The sequence below is a fragment of the Phycodurus eques genome, chromosome 3 (genome assembly GCF_024500275.1).
Source record: "Phycodurus eques isolate BA_2022a chromosome 3, UOR_Pequ_1.1, whole genome shotgun sequence".
Taxonomy (NCBI): domain Eukaryota; kingdom Metazoa; phylum Chordata; class Actinopteri; order Syngnathiformes; family Syngnathidae; genus Phycodurus; species Phycodurus eques.
This window is the reverse complement of record NC_084527.1, coordinates 20,286,727-20,313,548: the sequence shown is the minus strand read 5'-3', so window position 1 is coordinate 20,313,548 and position 26,822 is coordinate 20,286,727. Positions and strand designations below refer to the sequence as shown.

Here is a 26,822-nt window from a genome sequence, read left to right as displayed (position 1 = left end):
TTGACAGCACCTCGCCATTGCGAGGCTTTGACTAATTGTTAGGCTTCATCTTGGTCTCATGTCAAAAATGTGAACAACAGCATAATGAAGAGGACTGTTAATACCTATGAACCATGAAAGGTATTGGTCCATTAATGGAGCTAGGGCTGCAAGGATTAATCAATAAAATCCATAAAACCTGATAATTAAGTGTTGGCAACAAATTTCATTATTGAATCGTTGCGTCGCGCCATTATAACATCAGTCACCCACTCCGTTACACATTGGAGTGGACACAGAGGCTGCTGAGTCAAGGGGATGGCATATTTGCATCTCTAAACCAATAAATAAGCTGAATTTGTATGGTGTAAGCACTGCTGGTTATGATTGGATCCTGATTAACCAATTACAATCAAGTACTGACGCTTTCAATGCACGCAGAGGCAGACTGGAGGGACAATGGCTGCTTATATTCATTGATCAAAAATATATATTTATGCTCATGCCAGCCAAACTAACTTGCGCTCAGTATAAATTTAAGTCTGACAAGAGACAATATTCGAAGTTATTTTGAAAATATATCATGTAAATTACCTTAAGAGGATTTCTTTTTTGAAGTCACGTGTCATCTAGATGACATCCATGGAAAGGCAGGGTAGCAGCACTCATCTGTTTATTCACTTTGTGAGAAAACAAAATATGTGTATGTTTTTTTTTTGTATGAAGTTACAGTTTTGTATGAAGTTACAATTTTAATTTATCTATATATTTTGTACATAATGTTCTTGTAGTGTATAAAATTCTAATTTGGTAAATGGAGAATTATCTGGACTTGAGTTCTTGATTTCAGAAAATGAGTTGCATGACAAGAGCTACATTTTGAAATGGTGTTTTTTACTTATTAGATCTGAATCGAATGCATAAAAGGTCAAGAGTGGGATTGTGATTGTTTTGTTAAGAGATTCATAGAGAGACAGTGGTGAGGTTACAGGCCTGCATGAAAATCTTAATGTGGTAGTTGAGACCGAGACAGACAGTGTAGTGACACGGATGACAAAAACAACATTTTTAAGCAGATATTGCATAGCATGAATTTGTATCTTTTTGTGTGGCAGGTCCATGGTATTGTAAAGCTATTTAACCTCAACATTTACTTTTTGATTTAAAAAAAAATATTCCTTTAAAAGCTATGGGACATTTATGCCGCAACCATGTTTTGCACTTTTCTGCACTGCCAATTTGAAATGTCCTGTTTTTGAATAAAGGGATGGAAATGTAACAAGGTTTTTGTTTTTTCTTCCCCATCAAATTCACCGATTAAGCCAAAAAAATAAAATAAAATCAGCAGATTAATCAATTATTAAAATAATCTTTAGTTGCAGCCCTAAATGGATCAAACAACTGAGCTATGTATCTTAGAGTGTCATCAGCAAGTTGTAACAGAGATAGATAACTGGAAGAGTCACAGAAAGGCATAGAAATGGATGACCTTGGAAATCTATTGGTTGATTCATGGATCAAACACCTGTTGTGAATTTTGCCATTCAGTTCCTTGTTAGGAGAACAGCAAGTTGTGCAAAACAAAAACCACTGAACCATTGTACAGTTGGACATGTGCATTCAAAAGTTTGGTGATGGTCAAATTAAGTTGAGGTTATATTGCATTTTAGGTTCATCCTGAAATTTCACGCCAAAGCCCAATATCCAGAACCTTTGGTTTGTAGTGTATCGCAATTCCTTTTGGAATAAAAAAAAAATTATCTTAAAGAGACTGTGGATACCCTGTATTTAGCTCCAATATAGAAGTTTTTTTTTTCTTTAACCTAGCCAAAACACCAAGATGGAAGCAGTGCTAATCACGTTATAAGCCCACAGGATAGAAGGAAGGGTTGTAAAGACTGGGTGCCATGTATGGTGAGTATGTGAAGGATGAAAGTTAAAAAAAAAATAAAAAAAGAGCAAAGTAGAAGACAAACCACCAAGCATGCACTGAGACGGAGGACATTGGCCTAGCAATATTTAAGGTGTACGAGAGGAACTAGCGGAGGAAACTTAGCGGAGGAATACCTTGGGCTGCTTAGCAATGGCCTGTTCAAGTTGGGACCGGAGCTGGTCTCTCTCAGCGACAGGCTCTTGTTGCTGCTTCTCCAGGGCGGCCTCATCCGCTCGGAGGGCCTTGACGTCCTCCTGCGACTTCTCCAGCTTGCCGGTGAGCTGCGACTTCTCCGCAAGCCATTGGGAAATGTCCTGCTCTGAGCGACTGCAGCCGGCTATGAGGTGGTCATCCTCTGTTTTTAGGGCCAACAACCGTTTGTTCATCGCTTCCAGTTTGGATAATAGCTCTCGTTTGTCTTCTGACAAGCGGAGGGTAACTAGCTCTTGTTCCTTCAGATATGCTTTTGCCATATCCGTTTCTGCCATTAAAGACTTATTTTGCTCTTCTGTGTTCTTAAGTTGAGAGGACATGTCGTCGTAGTCCTGCTGAAGTTGCGACAAGATGTTTTGCAGCTCTACCGATTGCTCGATGGCATGAGTCCGTTTATTGGACTCTGCCTGGAACTGCTTCTCTAGGTGATGCTTGGCCTTGGACAATGATGCAGTCTGTTTTTTAAGCTCCTGGATCTCCTCAAGGAGCTGCTTCTTTTCACTTTCTGACAACTCCAGGTGTTTCGTGTGTTCGTCGACTTGCCGACTAAGTTCAGACGTGAATTTATCAAGATCCCTTTCAAGCTCGCCGTGCTCTTGAGTAAGATCAGCTTTGGCCTTTTCTAGGAGTTCAATATTGGAGGAACGTTTCACAAGTTCGCTCTTGAGGTCAGCCTTTTCTTTTCTCATGGATGTCAACTCTGCTTCAGCTGAATCTTTTTTGCATGTCGTTTCCTTAAGTATCCCTTCTAAATGAGACTTCTCCTGACTGAGATTGTCATGTGTTCTGGCGAAGCTGTCCAATTGGTCCTTTGTGGCTCGGACGTCAGTCACTAGCTTATCCCGTTCCAGTGAAAGGGCGATAACATCAGCTGTAGCCTTCATGTGCTTCGTTTCTAACTCACCTTTCTCCCCAGCAAGATGCTCGTAATCGGTCTTATGGTGCTCGAGCGCCGCTTCAAGGTTCAGTTTCTCTTTCCTCAGCGCATGCAGAGCCTCAGAGGTTTCGGAATTCTGCATGCGGAACATCTGCCTTTCTTGCTCCAAAGACGCAGACACCTCTTTCAGCTTTTCACCAGAAAGAATCAGTTGCTGAGCAGAAACTTCAATCTTTTCCTTCAGCTCTTCAGTGTATTTTAGCAGCTCCTCCTTCTCCTTAAAGGCTTTCCTCTGGGTGGCGAGCAAGTCCTCCTTGTCCTGCAGGAGGTGAAGCCTTTCGGAATCTGTCACCTGGCTAGTGGTCTTGGACTCCTCCAGCATCTGGACCAGGCTGAAGTGAGATGCTTTTAGATCTTCACATTCGCAGATGGAGCTGTCCAGCTCTTTCTTGGTGAGACTGAGCTTATTCTGGAGTTTCTCGTTCTCCGCCTCAAGGTTCTTTTTGTCTGATGTGATAGTATTAATTTTAGAAGACATGACGGTCTTCTCTTCGCTTAAAGTTTCTGAGAGAGCCTGCAGCTGGTTGTTCTTCATTGTCAGATCTTCTTTCTCCAATTTGAGCGACTGTAGCTTGGCCTGCAACTCTGCGTTCTTAGCATCCAGACACTTTTTGGCTTTTCGGGATGCATCTCGCTCTGAGATGAGCTTGTTGTTCTCACACCCGAGTTTAGACCTGCTCTCCTTGAGGTCCTCCTCTAACCTGTATCGCTCTTTGCAAATGTTTTCATAGTCCTCCAGCAGCTGCTTCTTCTTACCGTCCACTTGCTGAGCATCCTGCTGGTATTTCACCAGCGTGGCATCCTTCTCCTTGTTTTGTTTCTGGAGCTCCTCAAGATCAGACTGCTGTTTGATATTGGTGCTCTTCAGATTGGCGTTTTCAGCCTGTGCCTCCTGATGACAATTTTTTAGCTTCTTCAACTGGTCGTTCAGAGAGGTTCTTTTTTCCTCAGAGCGCTTGTTGCTGTCAAGTAATTCTTCCCTACCCTTCGAGAGCTCCGCTACGGTTACGAGGAGCTCCTCATTCTGGACAGAAAGCTCCTGGAGAGCAGAAAGCTTGCTCTGCACCTCTGAGAGCTGCATCTCCAGTATGCATTTCTCAGCGTTAGCATCCTCTCTATCCTGACACTTGCGCTCCAGATCGGCAGTCTGCTCTTCCAGCTTTGTAGACAAGCATTCAACGTCATGCTTGGAGGAGTCGAGCGCAGCAGAAAGATGCTGGGGAAATCAAGTTGATAGAAGGGGGAGGGTATAAAAAAAAACAAAAAAAACATATAGGGGACATATGCAAAGATGCACAAAGAAAATGTAAGATGAATCCAAAATAAACCAAGCCAATATGGATGAATGCAAATGGAAAGGTTAAACTGCAAAAGCTTTTAGGAAAACAGTACAAAGATTACTCCACAGCTCAACACCAAAACCATGGTCAATAGGGGTGTAACTAGACTTTAGACCGATCGGATTGGCATGATCAAATTAAGACAATATCGCTGACAAATCTTGTTTACTCTGGGGACATTCCGCGCTGCTGTCTTCTATGTTCGAATCCGAAAGCTAGTTATCTTTTAGAACTGCTGTGTTTTTTGTGATTACGTTGCGCAGGCATCTTGGGTATTCCAGCGCATACCAGATGGCAGCGCGGAATGTCCCCGGAGTAAACAAAATTGTGTCGGGCAGGCAGGTCCGTCGCCATGCACCGTGTTTAGCCACGCTGGCGAGCTAGCGACCGCCATGGGAATGCCCAAGCTGCCCACACGACAAAGTCACACTCACTAATCATCGCCTCCATGGTGGCATCGTCACCAGGATTATTATGTCCAATAATGCGTGGACAAGAACTGTTGCTAACGCACACCAAAACACCATGACACTTTACGGCACTGTCTTGCTACTGTCGTAATACTGTCGGAATACAACATACGGCCATGAGTAGGTATCTTCAAATACAATAAAAGCACAAGTGAAATAGCAACAGTGTAACAGAAATGCATAATTGTTTTTATGCAGAAGACATTGTGGCGTCTTACAACACATTGTGCTGTGGAGCTATAATAAAGACTGGTTGAGTGACATTTTGAATCATTTGTTTTTGTTTCTATGCCGCGCCTTCAAAATATGTCTTCGCGTGAAAATGCTATGTGTTGCTAAAAAATTTGGGGACCACGCCATTTTAAAATATTTTATATTGTGCATTGTTGCAATGTCAGTACAATGTAAATATTTTTAGAATTTTGTAATAGGCTTATTCATAGAAGCATTAATATTCACTTATGAAATTGCAATGCCTTTATTTGTGTTAGTACATATTTATTTGATGTGCGTCCCACCTCTGAGACGCAGAAAAATGAGCAGAGACGCATTAAGTAAACTCGTCAACGGTAGGGAATGTATTGATTCTACTTGATGAGTTAATTAGTCACCGGCACTGAATGAGTTAAGAACAATTTACTTTTGATTCTAATACTAAAAATATTGTACGTTGACATTGTAATGTAGAACAAGAAAAATATCTTACGATAAAAATAAATAAATCAAACAGGCTCTGTTCACAAAAACTGCACTTGAACAAATAAACATTTGGCACAGAGGTATAAACATTCATTAATGCCTTAACAGACATTGAAGTATATTGTCTGTTACTGTACTGTACTGTAACTGCCAATTCCAGCTGGTTAAGAAAAAGTGTAAAGTAGGAACAATAACAACACAAAAGTAGAACAAAGTCTGTTTTGATTCAAGATTTGTACTTTTTCAAGATCTGCAGCTTTTCTTTAAACGCTGCTTTGTCAACATGTTCAATGGCTACATCTCATACCATAGTGGGTACGCTATACTGTGTATAATGTGAGCATACAGGCGCCATATAAGCTGTCACGTTTGTACTTTCATTGTTTGGTAGTACCTTGACAGAGTTGAATTAGTTCCATGACTAAGCCTATAACTCAAATTACATTTCTTTTGTTACGTGTTTTAAATAAAGAGATTTAGCACTGTATTGTGTAAAAAAAATAAATAATTGAACTGGATTTACAAAGTTTAATTACTGTACGTACTGTAGTATTCGTGTGTTGGATGTCTGCCATTAAGGGGCGTGGCTTAGTGAGAGACATTTGGGGCTGGTTTGGCTTTTGTTCATTTGTTTTGTGTGTGACTGTTTGTCCTTTTCAATAAACTGCTGAAAGTGCATCAACGACTCTGACTCTCATTGCCCTAATTTAATCCATTTTGGAATAAGAAAGTAACAAAATGTGGAAAAAGTCAAAGCACTGTGAATACTTTATGGATACACTGTTTAAAGACACGAATATAAACAGTTATACGTCTGTCATATCTGAGGATCAGAACGTTGAGCATACCTGGATACAAAAAAAAACAGAACATATCCTTACCCCAAGCTTTTCCTGGTAAGTCCGCAGTTCAGACACCATTTTCTCCAGCTCCTGGCTCCGTTCCTTGGAGGATAACTCCTGCTTCAGGTTGTCCAGCTCATCCTTCAGCGTTTGGACCTCCTGGCCGTGGAGCTCGGAGGCCTGGGAGAGAGCCTTCTCCCGAGATGCCTTCAGCTCCTCGGCCTCACTCGCACCCTGCTGCACACACTCCTCCTTGTAAATTAGGTAAAGGAGTTAAGTGAGAAAGGCTGCTTTGAGACATACTGTATCTCACAAAAGTGAGTAAAGCCCTGACATTTTTGTAAATATTTCATTATATCTTCGTGTGATGACACTGAAGAATTTACTGTCCCCTCAAAATAACTCAAGACACACCCATTAATGTCTAAACCATTGGCAACAATGGCAAATGTGCACCATAGTTAACCATTTTATATCATTTGGGATACGTTCACACTGCAGGGCATGATGCCCAAATCGGATTTTTTGTTAAATGCGATCTTTTTATGAAGTCGTTTACATTACAAAAACAAACATGACTTTTACTATGGACGGGATTCGTCTGTGAAGTCACACGTATGCGCACAAAACGGGACGTCACATTGAGCAAGCGCACAAAACATGAGGCGCTATGTTTATGGAAGCAAATATGGACTATTGCGGAGGTCTCGTCATGACGCATTTGTGGCAATTTCAAGCATTTTGTGCAACTGTACCCAACATTTTGTATTTATCAGTTCTAAAGCATCATCTTTTCACCACTGGCATTGACTGTTTTCTGCTTCTTAGTCTGCCATTGCGTTTGTGGCGGGTCTGTTTTGTCGAACAGTTGTGACGTTTGTCGCCTTTTGGTGATGTATAGTTCAGCTGAGCGTGACTTGTGCATCCATTTTGCACTTACAGCGAATATATATCTAATTTATATCCACATAGGTACACGGCCTGGGTCGGACATGGAAAAAAAAATGGGAATTGTACTGTTCACATTGACATGAAAAGAAAAAAAAAAAAAAAAAAAATAAGTAAAAATAAAATCAGGCTTCCAGTGTGTGAACATAACCTTAGTCATGTGACTCAGGGTCACAAGATCATATGGTATGAAAGGGGAGCAAGTGTGGTAAATTTGATTCCTTATCTGTCTCACATTCTCATACTGGCCACTGGGATTGATGTTTTACATAAAGTTAACCTTTCCAAAAAAATGGCAGGGGTGTACTCACTTTTGTGAAATATAGTGGAACCTTGATTCAACAGCTATCGGATGCAACGGACTGGCTCCATAAGCCCGCACCAGTGCATGCAAATTAGCCATGTGCTCACGGCACTCTTGAACACGGCATACTCTAGTTCAGACCGGGCCAGGAGGTAAGTTTGGATAAACTTTAAAAATTTTCAAACATTTTCAACCTTTTTTAAAATATTTAATAACAATAATTTTGTACTGTATTGTGCTTTTTAAGTCACAGAGAGTACAACTTTCGTTACCAGAGCTACATGTTAAGCACCAAGTCAAAAACTGCTGTGAAGCATACGCGAGCCCCAATAAGGACAATAAAAGTATGGATTGCATTTTCACTCGTAGTGGGAGCACTTCATCCCCAAGTTGCTCCGTTACACTTCAGCTGAACTTCACCGAATAATCAAGTATGTGTCGCCAATCAAAAGGTAAACAGAAGCTAATTATGTGCTTCCAACACTGCAGCTCTGCTTAGCTTTTGTGTAGTGGTTTTAAAATGGCGAATAGTCACCCATGAAGCTAGCAAGTCAGAGGCGAAGAAACTGTGGGCGGCATAAAGTAAATTAGCAGCACTGATATTTCACCATAAGGCAAATTTTAGAAAGAAAATAGGCACCTCTCAAAAGATTTACTCTATAGACACAACTATTTGTACACTAGCATATATATATTTTTTTTAATAATAAATCAAAAAAACAAAAAAAACACTACACATATTTCATAATTGCAGCTATTGACTACTAACCAATGTTGCAATCCTCTCCTGGAGCCTTTTTATTTGAGCATTGTAGCTGTCTCGTGTTTCATGCAGTTGCTGGTCTTTGCAGGAGAGATCCTGCTCATGTTGCTCATTGGAGTGGTCCACTTTGTTCTTTTCCTCTGCCAGCTCACTCTGCAAATCCTCTAACTTCCTGAGTGACAGAACGCAGGCAGAGAGGTTAAAGTAGCAAAAGTTGAATGGATAGGGCATCGGTGGGGTAAAACGAGATTAATCGTATATTTTGAAAACATTCGAGGGTATAACGTCTAACACCTTTCCTTCTGCCGGAGATCTTCGTTCATTTTGGTCAACTGCACTGAGTTGTCACCGGACGCTGTCATCATGTCCAAAATGTCCTTCTCTAGTTTGCTCTTGTCCTCGCCTAGTTGACGCACCTTCTCGTCTGCACCCGCTAACTTCCTCTCCAGCCCTCAATTGAGACAAGCACACCGGATTTATACATAAATATTTGTTATACTAGAAAATAACACCACATTCACTCTTCTTACCATTAACCTGACTCCTGAGAGACTCTGATTCCGCGGTAAGAGTTGTGCACTGCTCCTCCTCCTTGCGGAGTTTCTCAATGGTTTCTGTCAAACCAAGAATAGCATGTTTGTTTGTTTTTTATGTCGGAGTTCTGTGTGAAACAAGCAAAGACGACGTGCCAGGTAAGGGGCCGAGGAAAAAAGACCAACTAAATGATTTACCTTGCATAGTTTTTGCAGATTTAGTCTGCGCCTCTGTGCTTTCAGACAACTTCTGCTTCTGTGGGCACGAAAACACTAAATAATACTCAAAAATGTATTCCAGTAGGCATCAGTGGAGGGTATAAATATGTCTTTTATATTGACTCAGACAATTTCTTCAAGAACTGATTTGGCGACTCTTTGGCCTTAAAAGGAGAAGTCTTTTTTTCTACAGTTTAAAACAGCTCCCTGGTGTTGTAATAACTAAATAACATTTTTGTGCATGCATGTTAAAAGATAAACAAATACATTTAAAAAAATAAAATAAACACTTAAAAAATAAAGCGTTAAGTAAAATATAAATAAAACATTTAAAAAAACTATCCACTCAAATGTAATTAGATTTATTATTCATTATAAAAATATAATTATAAATAGTAAAAGAAAATAGATGATCAAGTCTAATCCCAAAAAATAATTATTATAGTTATTTGAAAAACATGATTATTTTAAATCATAAGTAAAAAAAAAAAAATTAAAAATCATAATAATTTTTAAAAAAAGTAACAAAACTCACCAGCCCTACAAGCTGTTGCTCCGCAGCTTTTTTCTCCTGCTCCACAATGGTCGAACTTTGCTGCAGCGACAGGATTTCATTCTCTTTGCCCTCCAACAGTGAGCTCAGTTCACCAACTAACTTTTAAGCAAAAAAAAAAAAAAAAAAAAAAAATTTGAGGAAACTACAAACTACATTTTAAGGTGTGCACAACTCAGCCACCGGGTGTAGTATAATAGACGAACCAAGATAAGTTTCACTCCAAGGCCTTTTCACACTGCAATTGGCAAGGTGTCTGACACACTCGAGTTTTCCATTCATTGTGTGTGTGTGCTGAGGAGGAATCAGTGCATCTTGACATGACGCAGAGCGTTGCATCAATGCAGAGGGCGTCTGATGCTCAGCGTCGCATCATAGGATAGAAAAATTTTCGATTCTGTAGCATTGCTGCAGTGACGGCAAAAAGCTTCTCCAATGGGAGAGAGGCTGGCGGAGTAATTTCTGAGTACTATTTGGGCTGACTTGCACTGTAAACGGCAAGGGGAAAATGGACAACGCTCTAATACAGTACATACGTTTTTCTCTGTCCCAAAATCTTGGCTTAGCCTGAAATATACCTCAAAGCGGTCTTGGTAAAATTGTACCTCACGAACAAGCATTGCTACCCTCTGATAGGGATTTTGAATGAATTAATGTGTTATTCCACATTTATGCTTGATTGATTTATGAGACTACGTCATTATTAAACCGTGAGTGTAAGGTGTGCGTAAACAAGTGAACACCCAGTCAATTCAACTGGATAGTGAGCAAAGCGCTGGAGGGAATTGCTTGTTAATCGTAAAGTATTCTTTAGTCTGACACACTCGCACACCGGCCATCAGTGATCAACACGTGACGTTATGCATGAGACATGTTATTTCAGTAGTTTTATTTTGGTGAAAAAAATCTTTCAGTCCGAAACAAAACACTAGTAATATTAGTCATTTTGCACAGAGGACAGAGAATATATGCCTCAGAGTATTGTTGTATTATCTCCCATCATGTGTTGCTCCACTGTTTCTGTTGCAATACCAGTAGCTTAAAGGGTTATAACACTGTGACTATGGTGTTTTGTATAGTGTGTTAAGTTGGTAAGTTTGTTAAACACTAGCGGAACCCAAAGCTGCGTGGTTGTTTTAAATAAACATGTAATTCTCTTTGTTTTATGTTGAGTTTAACAGTAAATTTCAGCTGGGAATGGTATCAAACAGCTTGAAGCCTCTTTTTGAACAATGGTTCACTGTCTGCCTAACTGCTGTTTGTTGTGACGTTAGTTGAATTGAGTTTACTTCCACCATACATACTCTTATCTGAACATTTTCCTCGCAAAGCAAAGAAAAAAAAATAATAATAAAAAAAAAATAATGCCTCAAAAATGTTGTTAGTTTGTTCACTCGTATCTCACGGCAACACTGCATCCTAAAGACCTGAAGTACAGTAACAAAGTTTTTGTACTTGCTACCACTGTTAGTTGAACTCACCTCAGTTTCCTGTGAGTTTCCTTTGTTCTGAACATCATCTAGTTGTGCCTTCCGGTTGTTTTGGCCGCAACACAAACGGCGGACCATTTGTGCCACCATCTCTTTGGTTTCTCTCTCACCCTGGGCCTGCCGCGCTAGCTCAGCTCTTGTGTCCTCCAGCTCCTTCACCTTGAGCTCGGCAGCATGGAGCTTCCCGAGGACGTCCTCCATCTCCACCAGGTGCTGGTTCTCAGCTTTGTCCACGCCGGAGCGCAGTGCATCGTCCAGGCGCTCCTTGTCTTCGGCGAGGGAGGACAGTCGCTCCTTTAGGTATCTTATCTCCTGAGCGTGGGCAGCGGCGGCCTCCTCAAGGGCCAGACCGTGCTCCAGGTTCAGCCTCTCTAGAATGTCGGCGTTATCCTTTTCAGCTTGGCTCTGGTGCATGCGTAGCTGCTCATTGTCGCCTGAGAGAATGACGGCGGTGGCCTGGAACTGGGCTGCTGCCTCGGTGTGCGCCTTGTCTTGAGACTCCAGCTTCTCCTGGAGCTTGGCCAGCTCCTCTTGTCGCTCGGCTTCCAGCGAAGCTAGCCGGTCCCTCAGAGAGGTGATCTCCTCCAGGAGGGGAGAGATGCCGCCAGCATCAGGATCACCAGAGGCCTGCTGGGAACCGAGACGGAGCTGCAGGTCGGCGAGCTCTCGGGTGCGAAGTGAGAGGTCTCGCTCCAGCTCCATTATGCGGGATCTTTCCGACACGGTGGCAACCTTGAAAAGCAGACATCATATGTTCATAAATAATTGAAAGACTGAACATGTGAGCATTGTGTGTGAAAATAATATGAACAATCAGAGTGAACTCTGAAAGCATGCATGGAGAAACGGTGTGTAAATCTACGGCCTAGGGTTTGAATCTTGGTTCTTCCGCATTTGGATGCATTTTTATTGATCCATCTGTTACTATAATCTCCAGCATATTCGTGGTACACTATTTACCCAGTGGTTAATCGTCTGTGCCCTGCTATATTGCAGTTTTTTAAGAATAATTTTATTTTATTTTTTTCAGTATACAGTGGACCCCCACATTTTCACTATTTGCAGTTGGGCGCGGTTCCTACACCTTGTGAATAGCAAGGGTTCACTGTACAGGCAAATCTGAATTTAGAGTTGCACAGCTTCAGTGTAATGTAGTATTGTGTCGCAATATTTCAGGCAGCACTGAGGTCTACTGGAGGAGATACAGTGTAATTAACAGCTAAAAGAACAGGCTGTGAAGTTCAACGAATCTCAGGTTAGAGAATATATGCTTGTGAGTATTGTTTCATGCAGTTTGTAGGTGTTGCTGCCCCATGTGTGTTTAAGTAGTTGTTTTCAAGTTTACAAATACTGTAACATTCATGCAGTCATTAGCCTGTGTATGGAGTTTCACAATATAAGTTAGCATTAACCAGGAGACTTTTCTCAGATGAAATGATATGGTTTGGTTAAACATTTTAGTGTTTAAATACACAGTGTTGTCTTTTTTTTATAATGTGTCAGTTTTACAGTAAAAGTCAACTGGTAGTGACAAATAAGCACCTTGAAACTGGCACGCTTTCCTCTTATTTGGACTCCTTTGTTTCCTCAAAGTGATCTCATAATGACATACAATAGTCTCCCATTTCTTGTCAGTGAAAGACCCTAAAGAACACTTTTAAAAAAAAGTGTTTTTACCAAACATCTCTGTCTGGTTGAGCACTGATGCGATTATGATGGGAGCTATCAGTGACAGGCTGCTTGACAGTGTATGTGCTCATGAAAAATAATCCTCTGAAAGTCGGCAAGCAGAAATGCTTAACTAAATTCCATTCTTTGCCACAGGTTTTACATAAATTGATAAGTATATTTCCTCAAATAGTAGCCCCCCGTACCCAAGGAGACAAATATAAATGCCTCCCTCAAATAGCGGCCTTCCTTATCCCATCAGGAGAAAATAATGTCAATTCTCTGTCATATACAGTTGGGCAAAAAAGTATTTAGTCAGCCACCAATTGTGCAGGTTCTCCCACTTTAAAAGATGAGAGAGGCCTATAATTTTCATCAGATGTATACCTCACCGATGAGAGACAAAAATGAGAAAAAAAAATCCCAAAAATCAGTCTGATTTTTAAAGAATTTATTAGCAAATTCCATCCATTCATTTTATGTAGCACTTATCCTCACTAGGGTCACAGGTGTGCTTGAGCCTATCCCAGCTATTTTCAGGCGAGAGGCGGGGTACACGCCTGAACTGGTCGCCAGCCAATCGCAGGGCATATATAAACAAATAACCATTCACACCTACGGGCAATTTAGAGACTTCAATCAACCTAGCATGCATGTTTTTGGGATGTGGAAAGAAACTGGAGTACCCGGAGAAAACCCACGCAGGCACGAGAAACGCATGAAAACTCCACACAGGTGGGGCCGGGATTTGAACCCGGTCCTCAGAACAGTGAGGCAGATGTGCTAACCAGTTGTCCACCGTGCCTATTAGCAAATTATGGTGGAAAATAAGCATTTGGTCACCTACAAACAAGCAAGACTTCTGGCTTTCACAGACCTGTAACTTCTTCTTTAAGAGGTTCCTCTGTCCTCCACTCGTTACCTATATTATGGGCACCTGTTTGAACTCATTATCAGTATAAAAGACACCCGTCACACTCCAAACTCCACTATTGCCAAGACCAAAGAGCTGTCAATGGACACCAGAAACAAAATTGTAGACCTGCACCAGACTGGGAAGACTGAATCTGCAATAGGTAAGCAGCTTAGTGTGAAGAAATCAACTGTGGGAGCAATTGTACAAGACTACTGATAATTTCCCTCGATCTGGGGCTCCACGCAAGATCTCACCCCGTGGGGTCAAAATGATCACAAGAACGGTGAGCAAAAATCCCAGAACCACACGGGGGGACCTAGTGAATGACCTGCAGAGAGCTGGGACCAAAGTAACAAAGGCTACCATTAGTAACACACTACGCCGCCAGGGACTCAAATCCTGCAGTGCCAGATGTGTCCCCCTGCTTAGCCAGTACATGTCCAAGCCCGTTTGAAGTTTGCTAGAGAGCATTTGGATGATCCAGAAGAGGATTGGGAGAATGTCATATGGTCAGATGAAACCAATATTGAACTTTTTGGTAAAAACACAAGTTGTCGTGTTTGGAGGAGAAAGAATGCTGAGATGCATTCAAAGAACACCATACCTACTGTGAAGCATAGGGGTGGAACCATCATGCTTTAGGGCTGTTTTTCTGCAAAAGGACCAGGACGACAGATCCGTGTAAATGAAAGAATGAACGGGGCCATGTATCGTGAGATTTTAAGTGAAAACCACCTTCCATCAGCATGGGCATTGAAGATGAAACATGGCTGGTTCTTTCAGCATGACAATGATCCCAAATAAACCGACCGGGCAGCGAAGGAGTGGCTTTGTAAGAAGCATTTCAATGTCCTTGCCAGTCTCCAGATCTCAACCCCATAGAAAATCTTTGGAGGGAGTTGAAAGTGTGTTGCCCAACGACAGCCCCAAAACATCGCTGCTCTAGAGGAGATCTGCATGGAGGAATGGCCAAAATGCCAGTAACAGTGTGTGAAAACCTTACAGAAAACGTTTGACCTCTGTCATTGCCAACAAAGGGTATATAACAAAGTATTGAGGTATATACTTTTGTTATCCACCATAATTTGCTAATAAATTCTTTAACAACCAGAATGTGATTTTCTGGATTTTTTTTCCTCATTTTGTCTCACATAGGTGAGGTATACCTATGATGAAAATTACAGCGCTCTCTCATCTTTTTAATTGGGTGAACTTGCACAACTAGTGGCTGACTAAATACTTTTTTGCCCCACTGTAAGTACTGTTTGCAAACTGACAAGTATTAGTACCAGTATTAGTTTTCTTTGCAGTGTTCCCCCGCATATTTACGATTCACTAGTGTATTCATGTATTTGTGGATTTTTCTGGAACAATATTGCTTTGGTGCCATCTTGTGGCATCTTGGTGCCAAGGAGCTAAATTTAAGTGATGGGAGTAGCTTCATTTAGTCAGGCCATAGCTTGTCTAAAAAGTGCTTTGTCGCCATCTTGTAGCACATGTAAACCACGGCTTTAATTTGTCGCATGAGTGAGTCCCTACCACCATGAATAGGAGGGAACACTATACAGCACAGGGGTCAAACTTGTGGCCCGGTGGCCAGATCCGGCCCACCACGTCATTTTATGTGGCCCGCGAGAGTGTGCATCGACTTTGTGTTTCTTGCTAAAATACCAAATTGGCTTCACTTTTAAAAATATTGAGATATTGCAAGCATTTTTTTTTTTACCAACCACACTTTTAAAATAAAATTGATTCATACTGTAGTTGAACAGTTTTTACTGGCTTTTGATTTAAAAAGTAATTATCCATTAATTTGTGTATATGTAATAATATGAGGCAATCATACATTCATATGGGTTTGCAGCCATAACGGCCCTCCAAGTGGAACCATAACTGCGATGTGGCCCGTGACAAAAATGAGTTTGACACTCCTGCTATACAGTAATTCCCTGCTATATTGCATATTATTAAAGCTAAAACATTTTTTGTTTAACTATATTTACAGTGTTCAATAATCATTTAAGTAAGTTTCAATAAGGTTACTGCATTAGGAAGGTTATTTTAAGTCTGAAACTAAAACGTTCATTTTTTATGCCATTATTATTACATATTTTCTTTATATTTTATGCTTGCAATTTTTTTTGTTCAAATTCAATTAAGTGTTGAAAACACTGGTTCTCAAACTTTAAAAAAAATAATTGCTGTGTGTACCTCTAAATGCCCTAAGATTTTTTGAGGCAAAAGTAAAAAAATTCACAATAAATTCACATTTTCAGAGAAAAAAAAGTCAATCACATTTTAACAAGTGACTTTCAAAAATCTAACTTTAGTCTCCAAATATTACTCTTTCTCAGAAAGATAAATAAATAAATAAAATACTTTATGCCTTCATTTTACACTTGACTATGTGTGTCCCAGGATGCACATGTCTCGAAACAATTAGTCCCAGCCCTGGAACTATGAGTCCCTGCAACTAATCATCACGGAGTACAGATACAGTAATCCTCCGCTATATGATGGTTGTTGCTTTACGGTCCCGCTATATTGCAGATTTGTATTTGTACAATATTTTTTTGTTATCCATTGCTCTTGTTCTCTCTCAATATAATATGTTTCAACCTGTCACGATATAATTTTTTTTATAAGATATATTATTCCGAAAACTATTACGATAAACGATAGGATCATTGATGCTTTTTTTTTATGTCACTGATACAATGACATTATAAAGCATACTAATTAAAGTGCATCTTTTTTAAGAACAATTAACTTTCAATTCTAAAGAAGCTTGAACAGTGGCATTGTAATGTAGAACAATAAACATCTCCAATAAATACAAATAAATCAGGCTCTGTTCGCAAAAACTGCACTTCAACAAATGTTAAACATTTGGCACATAGGTATAAAGTCACTAACCCACTAAAGAGACGAAAAAAAGTCTTGAAGACTGCAAAATTTGACAACAAAAAAAAAAATTTATTAAAAAACACCATGCATGTACTCGAACACATTTGGGCTTTGTTACTGTCATTAAATTAGACACCATACATTTTAATATCACTTATTTTTTAGTCTTTATTTTTGTTTATTGTATGAATGGTGTCGTGTTATGTACTATATAATTTCTGCTGCTTGGCTTTTGAAAGAGATTTTCTCTCTCAATAAGCTTTTACCTGGTTAAAGGGGCTTGAAGCATATATCCGTGTTTTGTTTCAAATATGTTTGAAGTGCTGAAAACATACAGTATTCGACCTTTTTTCCCCAGCTTGGGCGATTTAAAATTTCATCGCATTTGCGTGAGTGCATGTTCATTGAAAGTCGCCTTTTTTTTCACTGCAATCTCCTCATCCTGCACGAGAGAGAGAGAGAGAGAGAGAGACAAATGTCTTCAGTATACAACAAAAATAAAGGAATTGACTTTACCGTTCCAATACCTTTGGAGGGGACTGTATGCAACAACTTATAACAATATAGTGCTGGATCTTTTTAGATATAGCTTAAACATCTTTTTCACGGTTTGAATTTTCCTGATTTTGTGGGTGGGACTAAACACAGCCCTATGACATCAACTTTCTAGCTCGAGTGCCCTCCCCCACTATATAAGCAAAAAGTGACAATTTTGTTTGGCTGCTGATCAGTTGTGAGTTAGCTGTGCTTACCTTCCATAACAAGGCCCATTTACCACTCCAGCTTGCAGTTAGCAAGCTAACGATGGCTACACCCCGGAAATGCGTCTTCGGTGGATGCCTCAATTTACAGAACAGCTCGGTGACAATTTTTTAAGCTCCCAAAAAATGAGGGGAGAAAACAAAAAAACAAAAAAGCTGATAAATTTTAAGCTCCCAAGAAATGAGGAAATAAAAAAAAAAAAAGCCATCGATTGACTTTTTAATGACACACACAGATGGCGAGCTCAAATAAAACACCACCAGCCAACTCTGCAGTGCACATTTTATGACGGATAGTTTTGTAAACTTTCAGAGATAACATGGCTTCGATACTAGTGAATGGGGCAGTGCAGACTGTCTAACTTCCTGGGCTTCCTCCTACCGTCCCGCTGTTGTCAGGTGCCGTGTTCGGCTGTGACATTATGTCACCCGCAACGAGGTTAAGTTGACTTGTGTGCTTATTTTTATGATTATAGCCCACAATAACCATTCAATGTTGAAGTTGAGCCTCTTAACATTTTACATCATATAAGCTATCACCCCCTCAGTATGTTCGATTCCTTTTGGCGCATCCATTCGACACACCCACAGCGTCTGAGAGGTGGCCTTTATTATTCAAATTTTGAAACCTGATTTTATATAATTCATTTTTTTTAATTCATTCAAATTTGGCAGTTTTGTTAACATTAGTCTTCTCTGTGGTGTGTCGAATTTACATGCCATTTTTGGGGCCTGCTTAGTGCTACTTTAAATAAAAGATGAATACAAAAAGGCCCGCCCTCGAGCTGCTGGATTGTAATGTGAGACCTTCACCTGTCAATCCAATGACGCTGAAAATGGGTTCACTGAAGTCAAATACTGCCTGAATATTGATAACGTGTGCCACTGTGCTTATGGTTTATGAAGAGGTAAAATTCCCATATGTGTGTGTGTTATGTGTGTACACACACACACAACTCCAAGTGCTGACGTTTCAGACGATGCTGGCGCGGGCGAGTGAGCTTTTTACCTCCAGCCCTTAGCTTGCTAGCTCGTTAGCTCAGAGTTTAGTGAATGTAATAAGTATTTTACTTTCCATTTGTCCCAGTTGTATGCATCTATGGAGCAAAAGCCATTCTGCCAGTGGCTTGCTGCGTCGCGGCGGGTGTTACTACAACAATGAAAATGTATCGAATTGAGAAATAACTCCCACATCCATTCTATGGATACGATAACCCGTACCACTATGCCTCTGATTGGCTACTACGAAGACAGGACTCGTACAGCTGATTCGCTGTGTGTGAAAGCTCTTCACCCACACACTTATATTCACAGACATACATAGGGCAGGTCTTAAACCCTGAGTCTACGGACGCAGAATTAATATGCTTCATGCATCCCTGCTAATTTTTGTGCATCTCAGACATGGGACGCACATCAAACGAGATCCCTGTTGTAATAATATGCCTTTTGTTCTACAAATAAAATGTAATGGATTAAATATAAAATATTATATATATAAAATATTCATGCAGATGTCTGATTCATGTGATGATACATCACTATCATTTCAGATATTTTGATTAGCCTAAAACCAAGGTAGGGAGTAGTAATTGGGTTGTTATGTTGTTTTTTGTCCCTATATGTAGGTATGCATTTTTTAAAATGTGATATATTATTACAAATTATCTTGCAGAGCCCCAAACTACAGCTTGCGGACCCCTGGTGGTCCCCAAAGCCCTGTTTGAGCACCACTTTTTTAAAAGATCTTTTAATAAAGTTTTAATAAGTTTAAATATGTTCAAAGCAAGTGGGAGGGGTATTTTCAGGCTTAAATTGACAACTAAAAATAATATGGTCTATATAGTGTGGGTTTTCACCGATGGCAGATGTGCCTGGAAGGTAACTGCTGCAATGAACGTTAAGATAACATTAAATCCTAAGAAATGCATTTTAATTGGCCACAAACCCATTTGGGGAAGAGCTCTAATTGACCAGACCTTGAGACACACAAACCTAAGTTTGTGTGTCTCAAGGTCCCCCTTGTTTCTCAAGGTCCCCCCTCCTCCCCACCGCTCCAACACAGGGTGGCATCCATTACCCTAGTGTCTTCTAACTCTCTTTGGAGCTTCTCAGCTTTGGTCTTTTCAAAGTGCAGGCTCTGTTCAAGCTCCTTAATGTGGACATGCTCCAGTCTGGTCTGCGTCTGTTAGTACACAAGGGGGAGAGAGAAAGAGAAGGAGAACACACCAGTGCCACCATCACATGCCAGCCCAACACAGACAAGAGAGGAAGGAGACGATGGGGGAAGGGGGAGAATGGATGGATGGATGGAACCATGGGTGATAACTGGAGGAGATGGGAGGACACACCACCAGTGAACAATACTCAGGTTGTACCATAAACACAGAGATGGTGAATATGCAGGGAGCAGAAGAGCATTTGATGCAAACGTTTGTTGTTTGATGAGAAGGGGTAGTTTAAAAAAAACAAACAAAACAAAAAACATGCAAACCAACACCTGATGGGGGGGGAAGAGTATTAGATTGTTATGTAACAAATCTTTTAAATAATAATCTAGTTGCAAGCAGTACGAGGAGTGTAGAATGGGATTTAGTTTGGCTTCCAGCAGTTAGTAACATTTGAACCCTCCTGTTATGTTGGATCTCAAATTGACCCATCTTAAAGTTGAAGAAATACAAGCAGTGATGCGCAAATGCTCGCCACTTAAATAAACACTGTTATGTTTGCAGCACTTGCTCGAGAGTGGAGAGATAAGTGGAAATCTGAAAAGTGACGTAGATAAGCTCTAGAAATTCAAATAACCTGGTATCAGGCCTCTCTGCAGAGACACGTCTGGAACTCAGGAATGTGTGGACGATTTTAATTTATTTTTTATGTTTACTGAGGCACCAGAGAGACAATATTACATCCCAAATACTAGAAAAAGTTGGTTTGGAAAAATATGTCCACTTTATAAAGTCTAAAGTGAAAATAAATGTAAATTTGATACACCATGGAGTGTTAACAACAACCCTGCTAAATTTGAATGATTAAAAAAATTTAAAAAGTCTAGTATATAAATTTAGGCTCCAAAATCTTGAAGATATATATTCCAAACTTTTATTTATTTTCTTTTTTCTTTTTAATGTCTGCATGTTTGTATATGGGTGGAATGGATTGGGAAAAGAAATTGGAGAGAAAAAAAAATTTATATCAAAAAGCAGCAAGAAAAGGTATTATTTGTAAAAATAAAAAAGGAAAATTATATAATAGCTAATATTAAATAAAATCAAATATACAGTTGGGTTACAAAGGACCAATTTATGAACAAGTCGGGTTATGCCTAATATTTCCGTAGAAAAATTCTCGTTACATTTTTTTTTTTTACGTAAGACCTATGTTGTGCTTCTACTCACGTTGCGTGACGATCGCTGACTTGTGCATAACACTTAAATTTAAGATGAAAACTAGTTATCTGCTCCACAGCGTAAGGCGTAAATCTGTTACGCTTGCAGGCGATAGTTCCATCTTCGTATCCTTGATCATCCAATAACAAATCCATTAGCTTTTGTGAGTGACATGGTAAAAGAAGTCCGAAAATAATTTCATTTCCATCAAAAAAGTACTATTTAAAGTATGTACGTTATAAAATTGTAGCGTCACTTTAATTAATCAAACGGTTAATGCTGACGTAATCATGTCAAAATGGCGCTCCACGGATGTGTTCGCTTGGCGGAAGTTCCGCCTATATTCAGCCAATCAGATGCAGCTGCTGGATCGCTGAGTTTATAAATGAACACAAGTAGGTGCAATGCCAACGTGCAGAACATTTGCTAAATAAGCAAACAAAGGGCTAAACAGTCAAAATGGCACCCAAGATAAAACGGGAAACTCCAAAAGATAGTGTTAGGTAGCACTTGTCATAGATGAGCAGAAACATCTGTGCTGTGCTTCTTGTGTTGTACATTCGTCATTGACTGTGCGTCACACAATGCAACGAAGGTAGGCACTGTATATTAGTTGTTTAATGCTATTGGGCTGATGAAAAAAATAAGCATGAGGCAATAAAAAAAAATGATCCGAATGATCAAAAGAAATGTGCAACAAATTGGCCAAAAGAGCAATTCATGACGTGACGTCCAACTTTGATTTTTTTTTTTTTTTCTGAACAGAAAAAGACAACTTTCCCTCGATTGTTTTGCCAAAATGAACCAATGAATTAGAAAATAAACAGACAAAAGAAAAAAAACACCTGAATCAGAATTTCTCAGTGTTATTATGGAAGAATACTTCAATAATGAGCTGTGGTCTTTCTCCCCTTTCCCTCCTTGGTTAAAGTTAATGAGCAATAAACTTGTTCATTTAGTGTTTCATTTCTTTATAATAGTGGGTTTACACTTATTTCTATATTGTACTATATTCGTTTGAACCACACACGCTGATAAAAAAAAAAAAAAAAAAAAGTTAAGTACAGAATAACTTAATTTTGTGGCTGGAACAGATTAATTGCATTTCCATTAATTTCAGTGTGAAACACTAACTCGGTTTAAGAACGTTTCGGGTTACAAACGGAGGTCACTGAACGAGTTAAGTTCGTAACCACAGATTCCGCTCTTGGATGGCTTACTGGGAGGAAAAATCCATACGTAAAAATAAAAGCCTTGTCTCCATGAAATACTGTACCACTAATAAATGCCCGGCACTCTTGGCAGTGGAGTAACTCAACGGCAACAGTCACTATCTGAGGAATCACAGTATTTTGGAACTACCGTAAAAGCAACCCGTCGTTGTCGAGGCACCATCATAAATTTGGTTGTAGGGTTAGAGTTCATGTGACTGGGGGAGTGTGGGATGACGAGGGGAGCATCTCCAGTGGTTCCATGCCGAGCACTGGACCAACAAGGGGAGAAAATAACAAATAAAAAAGGACGAGGACAAAAGGGAAGAAGAGGCAATAACATCACATCACTGAACAGGAGGCATCAAAAAGTTACAGCATTAGTCGCCTGCTTGCACGCAACACACTTTTGTTAAACTTTTAAATTTGTCGGGTGTTTTTGTGTGTGTGAAGTTGCATGCACATTCTGAGGGTGAGTCAAACTGTTAGTGCACACATTCTCAGGGAAAAAACGGGTAAAAGGCATATCCCAACCCTGATGCTCTCGTTTTAAAGCTCAAGTTTGAGATCCTTCTGATTAAACCAAGTGGGTCCCCGCTGTGGAAGTAAATGACAAATCCTGAGATCAGATACAGCTTGCGCAATAGCGGGAATACTGCACTGTGACTCACATGAATCAAATATTTTGGGTGGCTAGTTTCCCTCTTCATAACTAAGGATAATAACTAGTGTAATAAATTGCAAACATATCACCGCTTTTCAACCACCATGTCGGCACGTTATGATAATTTGGACTTTTTAAACAAACATTATGGAAAGGTTACCTTTTAACTGCTGGTATTAAAATAGCTAGGTCTCTAATTTGGGTGTTTTTACAGTGTCCAGGCAAGTCAGAATTTAGAATTGCTAGCCGTCAGTGGAATACCGCAATGCACCACAATATGTTGGGCAGCAAGAAGAAGAGGCCAAGGAGGTCCCCCAACTAAACTCCAGAAAAAGACGTTCCCACAAAGCATAAATAATATATAGATGCTCTGTTGTGTTGTTGTTGTGTTGCTTCTCCACGTGTGTTAATTTCCGTTAGCCTGTGTATGGCATTTTACATTATGTGAGCATTAAGCTAGTGAACTTTGGTTAGATGAAATTGTGTGGTGTGGTTGAATATTTTTATGTTTAAATATACCATGTTTAATTAACTTTTTTGATGAACATGACAATTTTACAGTAATCAACTGGGAGTTAAACAGCATGAAGGAAGCATGCTTTGCCTCTTATTTGGAGAACTGTGCAAGTGCGACCATATGCTAATTGCCTTATTCATTATACCGGCTAAAAAGAAGTGACTATTTTACAGTCTGAATGTTTACTATCATAAAAACAAAAAAATTAATGAGAATTTACCTCCAGGTCCCCTTTGGTGATGCATGCCTCCTCAACACGGAACTGAAGGTCCTCAACCTTTCTATTTAAAAACACAAACACTAAACTTATAACACTGAACAGTTTGCTAAATTCTAATGTTCGGCTTACCTCCGCTCTTCTTCGAGTTGGTTGAGCAGGTCGACTTTGTCTTTGTCTGCCGCTTCTACCAAGGCACGTAACTGATCCATCTTGGCCTCCATCTTTCCAACGACAGGGTACAAAAAGTCAATAATAAGAGCATGAATAATACCTTTAAAGGCCCACTAAAGTAATTTTCGTGATTTTTCTGAATACATTAAATTTATTAAAAGATAAATGCTGAAAACATGCAAAGAATGAGAACAATATAGTACTGAATTGTGGCACTATTGCTTAAAATTCTTTCACCATTTCAGCTGGCCAGATTTTTTTCAGTTGAGGCTAAAAGCTATCCCTAAAACAAAAGCGGATTGGGGTGTATACTTTACTCGACCCTCCCCGACTATATAAACACCAAGCGCCCTTATTCCATGCAGTGGCTTTTCTTAACAATTGGTACTTTCATATTGATAATAACTTGGGCCATTTTTCTACCATTGCAGCGTGCAAGTGGCCATCACGTTATGCCTGCAACCCAAAAAAATACTTCTTCCCTGAAGTATTGTGCGTTATTTGGGCTACAGAGTCTCTGCCGCGCCCCCACACGTGGGTTGTTGAGAGACACCAGAGAACGCGACGCCTCCACAGCACGCCAGCATATATAAGTAAATTCTCAACCTCGGGGAAACACTGAATTATGCTTTTTCCCTATCGGAAAACATCACAATGAAAGACATAATATTTTCGATTTCATGGACATGAACACTTTTCCTCTCCACAGACATTCACTACACAGGAAAAGCTTAATGTCGCTTCAACTTTATGTGGACATCTCTACCTATGCCCACTTCAAACTGAAAATATAAAAACAGAGCTGTCAAATGTTGCAGGACGTCCGGATTTTGTTACGGAAAATCAATGAACACTGAGTCGTTATGGCTGTAACACAGATTGCTCCGGAGATGGGGGGTGGGTGTCGGTTCCAGCGTCCGACATTACTGGCCAGTACGGCACTGTGTCCGACCACTGTTACAAAGATTCCATAAATTAATTCGATGAAATAAACACTATATTGTTTTAAAAAAAATAGAAGAAAAAAAAACGCTGGGGGCGCACGCTATTTTATTAAGCCGCCGGCTGCCAAGCTGCGGAAACGAAAGTTCTCTTTGCGTCTGGTGTCAACAACACATTGTAAGTCACTAAACATCACCTCCACGGTAGCGAATAAACTAAACTTCTTACACGTATCATTTACGTTATTAACAAAGGGAGGGTGAGGAGCGGGTAGGAAAAGACGGAAAACATGACGCTAACTGCTAAGCTATCATGTCATGAAGTCGCACAACACGGAAATAAGTGATTAGGTGATACAGTACACTTGTCACATAGGTGTGGTTGGAACTGCATTATAGCAGAGAGTAACCCAAGTTTGAACAATAAAATAAGCCAATTAATACACTTCTGTAGATATACCGTAATTTCTCGTGTATAATGCACATTTCTTTCCCCCAAAAAATTTGTGCGCATTCTACATAGGTATAGCAGAAAATGAAAAAGACTTTCCCATTTTATAAATGTATGCCACCTTATTTACTTGGGTTGTTCCCAACATCTGGTGAAATTTTCAGGTCAATAGCACCTTTGGAAATATATTTAATGAGAATAACGGTGACATGTTAACTACTTATTTCAACTGCTGTATTTTAGCACATTTGCCTCACAGTTCTGAGGAATAGGGTTCAAATCTGACCTCACCGGTGTGAAGTTCGCATGTTCTTCCTGTGCCTACGTGGGTTTTCTCCAGGTACTCCGGTTTCCTCCCACATCCCAAAAACATGCATACGGTAGGTTAATTGAAGACTCTAAATTGTCCTAATTAATTGAAAACTCTCCATCGGTGTGAATGCTAGTGCAAATGGTTGTTTGTTTATATGTGACCTGCGATTGGCTGGCGACCAGTTCAGGGTGTACCCCACCTCTCGCCCAGAGTCAGCTGGGATAGGCTCTAGCACACCCGCGACCCTAGTTTAGATAAGCGGTACGGAAAAATGGATGGCTGGAACTGTCCCACAGTAATGCTCTTGACAAAATTTTGAAAATATGGAAATTCCGAGAAATATGAACGAAAAGTGAATTTCATGAGGTTGGCAGCTCTGTGAAAACAAAATCCCGAATATTTGGGATTTTATGGACATTAAGTATTTCTCACAGCATAGGCGCTCATTACCAAAATTTGTGGACATCTCCCATTATGTCCCCCCCTTCCCCATCTGAAAATAAACTCCCCAGAATAAAATCCACAATATTTAGGATTCTATGGATTTTATATCAATATGGCACAAGGAGGTCATGGCATACCTTTTTTCCACAACCCCTAGGCACCAGTATACATTTATACAATGTGAAAGATTTTTTTTTTTTTAATTCCTTATATCTAGGCTATGTATAATGCGATTTATCGACTTTTGATTAATTTTTGGAGAGAAAACAATGCACATTTTATACAATAAATTACGGTAAGCGTTTCATGTCCATTACTTGCTCTTGGTCATTCCTGAGCAGTGTGATTTCCTGCTCCATCTCCCCAGCGTGGCTAGTGGCTTTAGCCACCTCGGCCTTCTCCATGTCCCTCTCCACCATGAGCTGCTCGATGTGCTGCTGCTTCTCCTTCAGAGCCTCCTGCAGGGCCGTGGTGCCTGAGATCTTGCGGTTGTATCGCGACGACGTCTCTGTCAGCTGCAGATGGGAGAGATTGATTTAGTGATCACGAAAAAGCCACATTAAAAACAATTATGAAATAGTCACTAGTACTTTTCCAGAAAAATATAGGGTTTTCTTTTCGATAAAAAAGTCACAAAATGTATGTTCAAGAGTTCTTGAAAAATAATTTCTCGTATTTTTACTTTGCAAAATGTTGTGTACTTATTTCTCATTTATTTTTTACAACAATGCGTTTTTTTGTTTTTTTTTAAGAGAATTAAGTTGTAATCTTACAAGAGCGGCCATATTTTGAGGATTTATTTTAATGAAATGAGTAAAAAATTGAGATAGTGTCGAAGATTTGAATAAATATAACTACAGTAATCTTGTAATATTACTACTACACTACTATTCTCAGAATAAAAATTTACTTTTTCTCCCATTGTAAACATTTTTCAACTAGTCGAAATGTTTCCAAGATAAAAGTTGAAAGATCTATACAAAAAAAAAAAAAAAAAAAAAAAACTGTTTTGGGGAAACTTTTATA

General features: G+C 39.8%; 1 protein-coding gene across 2 annotated transcripts in view; it reads right to left on the bottom strand.

Annotated features, from left to right (window-relative positions):
- Positions 1–26,822, bottom strand: part of clip1a (CAP-GLY domain containing linker protein 1a) — a 55,908-nt gene that overhangs the window by 16,731 nt on the left and 12,355 nt on the right. Inside the window, exons 6-17 of one of the 2 annotated variants that reach the window (XM_061672426.1) lie at positions 26,114–26,311; positions 23,606–23,697; positions 23,477–23,537; positions 19,556–19,660; positions 11,215–11,955; positions 9,716–9,835; positions 9,160–9,217; positions 8,959–9,042; positions 8,723–8,879; positions 8,435–8,600; positions 6,453–6,665; positions 2,047–4,278 (exon numbers count right to left, since the gene is read on the bottom strand). In XM_061672426.1, the coding sequence (XP_061528410.1) occupies positions 2,047–4,278; positions 6,453–6,665; positions 8,435–8,600; positions 8,723–8,879; positions 8,959–9,042; positions 9,160–9,217; positions 9,716–9,835; positions 11,215–11,955; positions 19,556–19,660; positions 23,477–23,537; positions 23,606–23,697; positions 26,114–26,311 (4,227 nt within the window). The remainder of the gene's footprint in view (positions 1–2,046; positions 4,279–6,452; positions 6,666–8,434; positions 8,601–8,722; positions 8,880–8,958; positions 9,043–9,159; positions 9,218–9,715; positions 9,836–11,214; positions 11,956–19,555; positions 19,661–23,476; positions 23,538–23,605; positions 23,698–26,113; positions 26,312–26,822) is intronic. The other variant, XM_061672427.1, reaches the window with a different exon arrangement.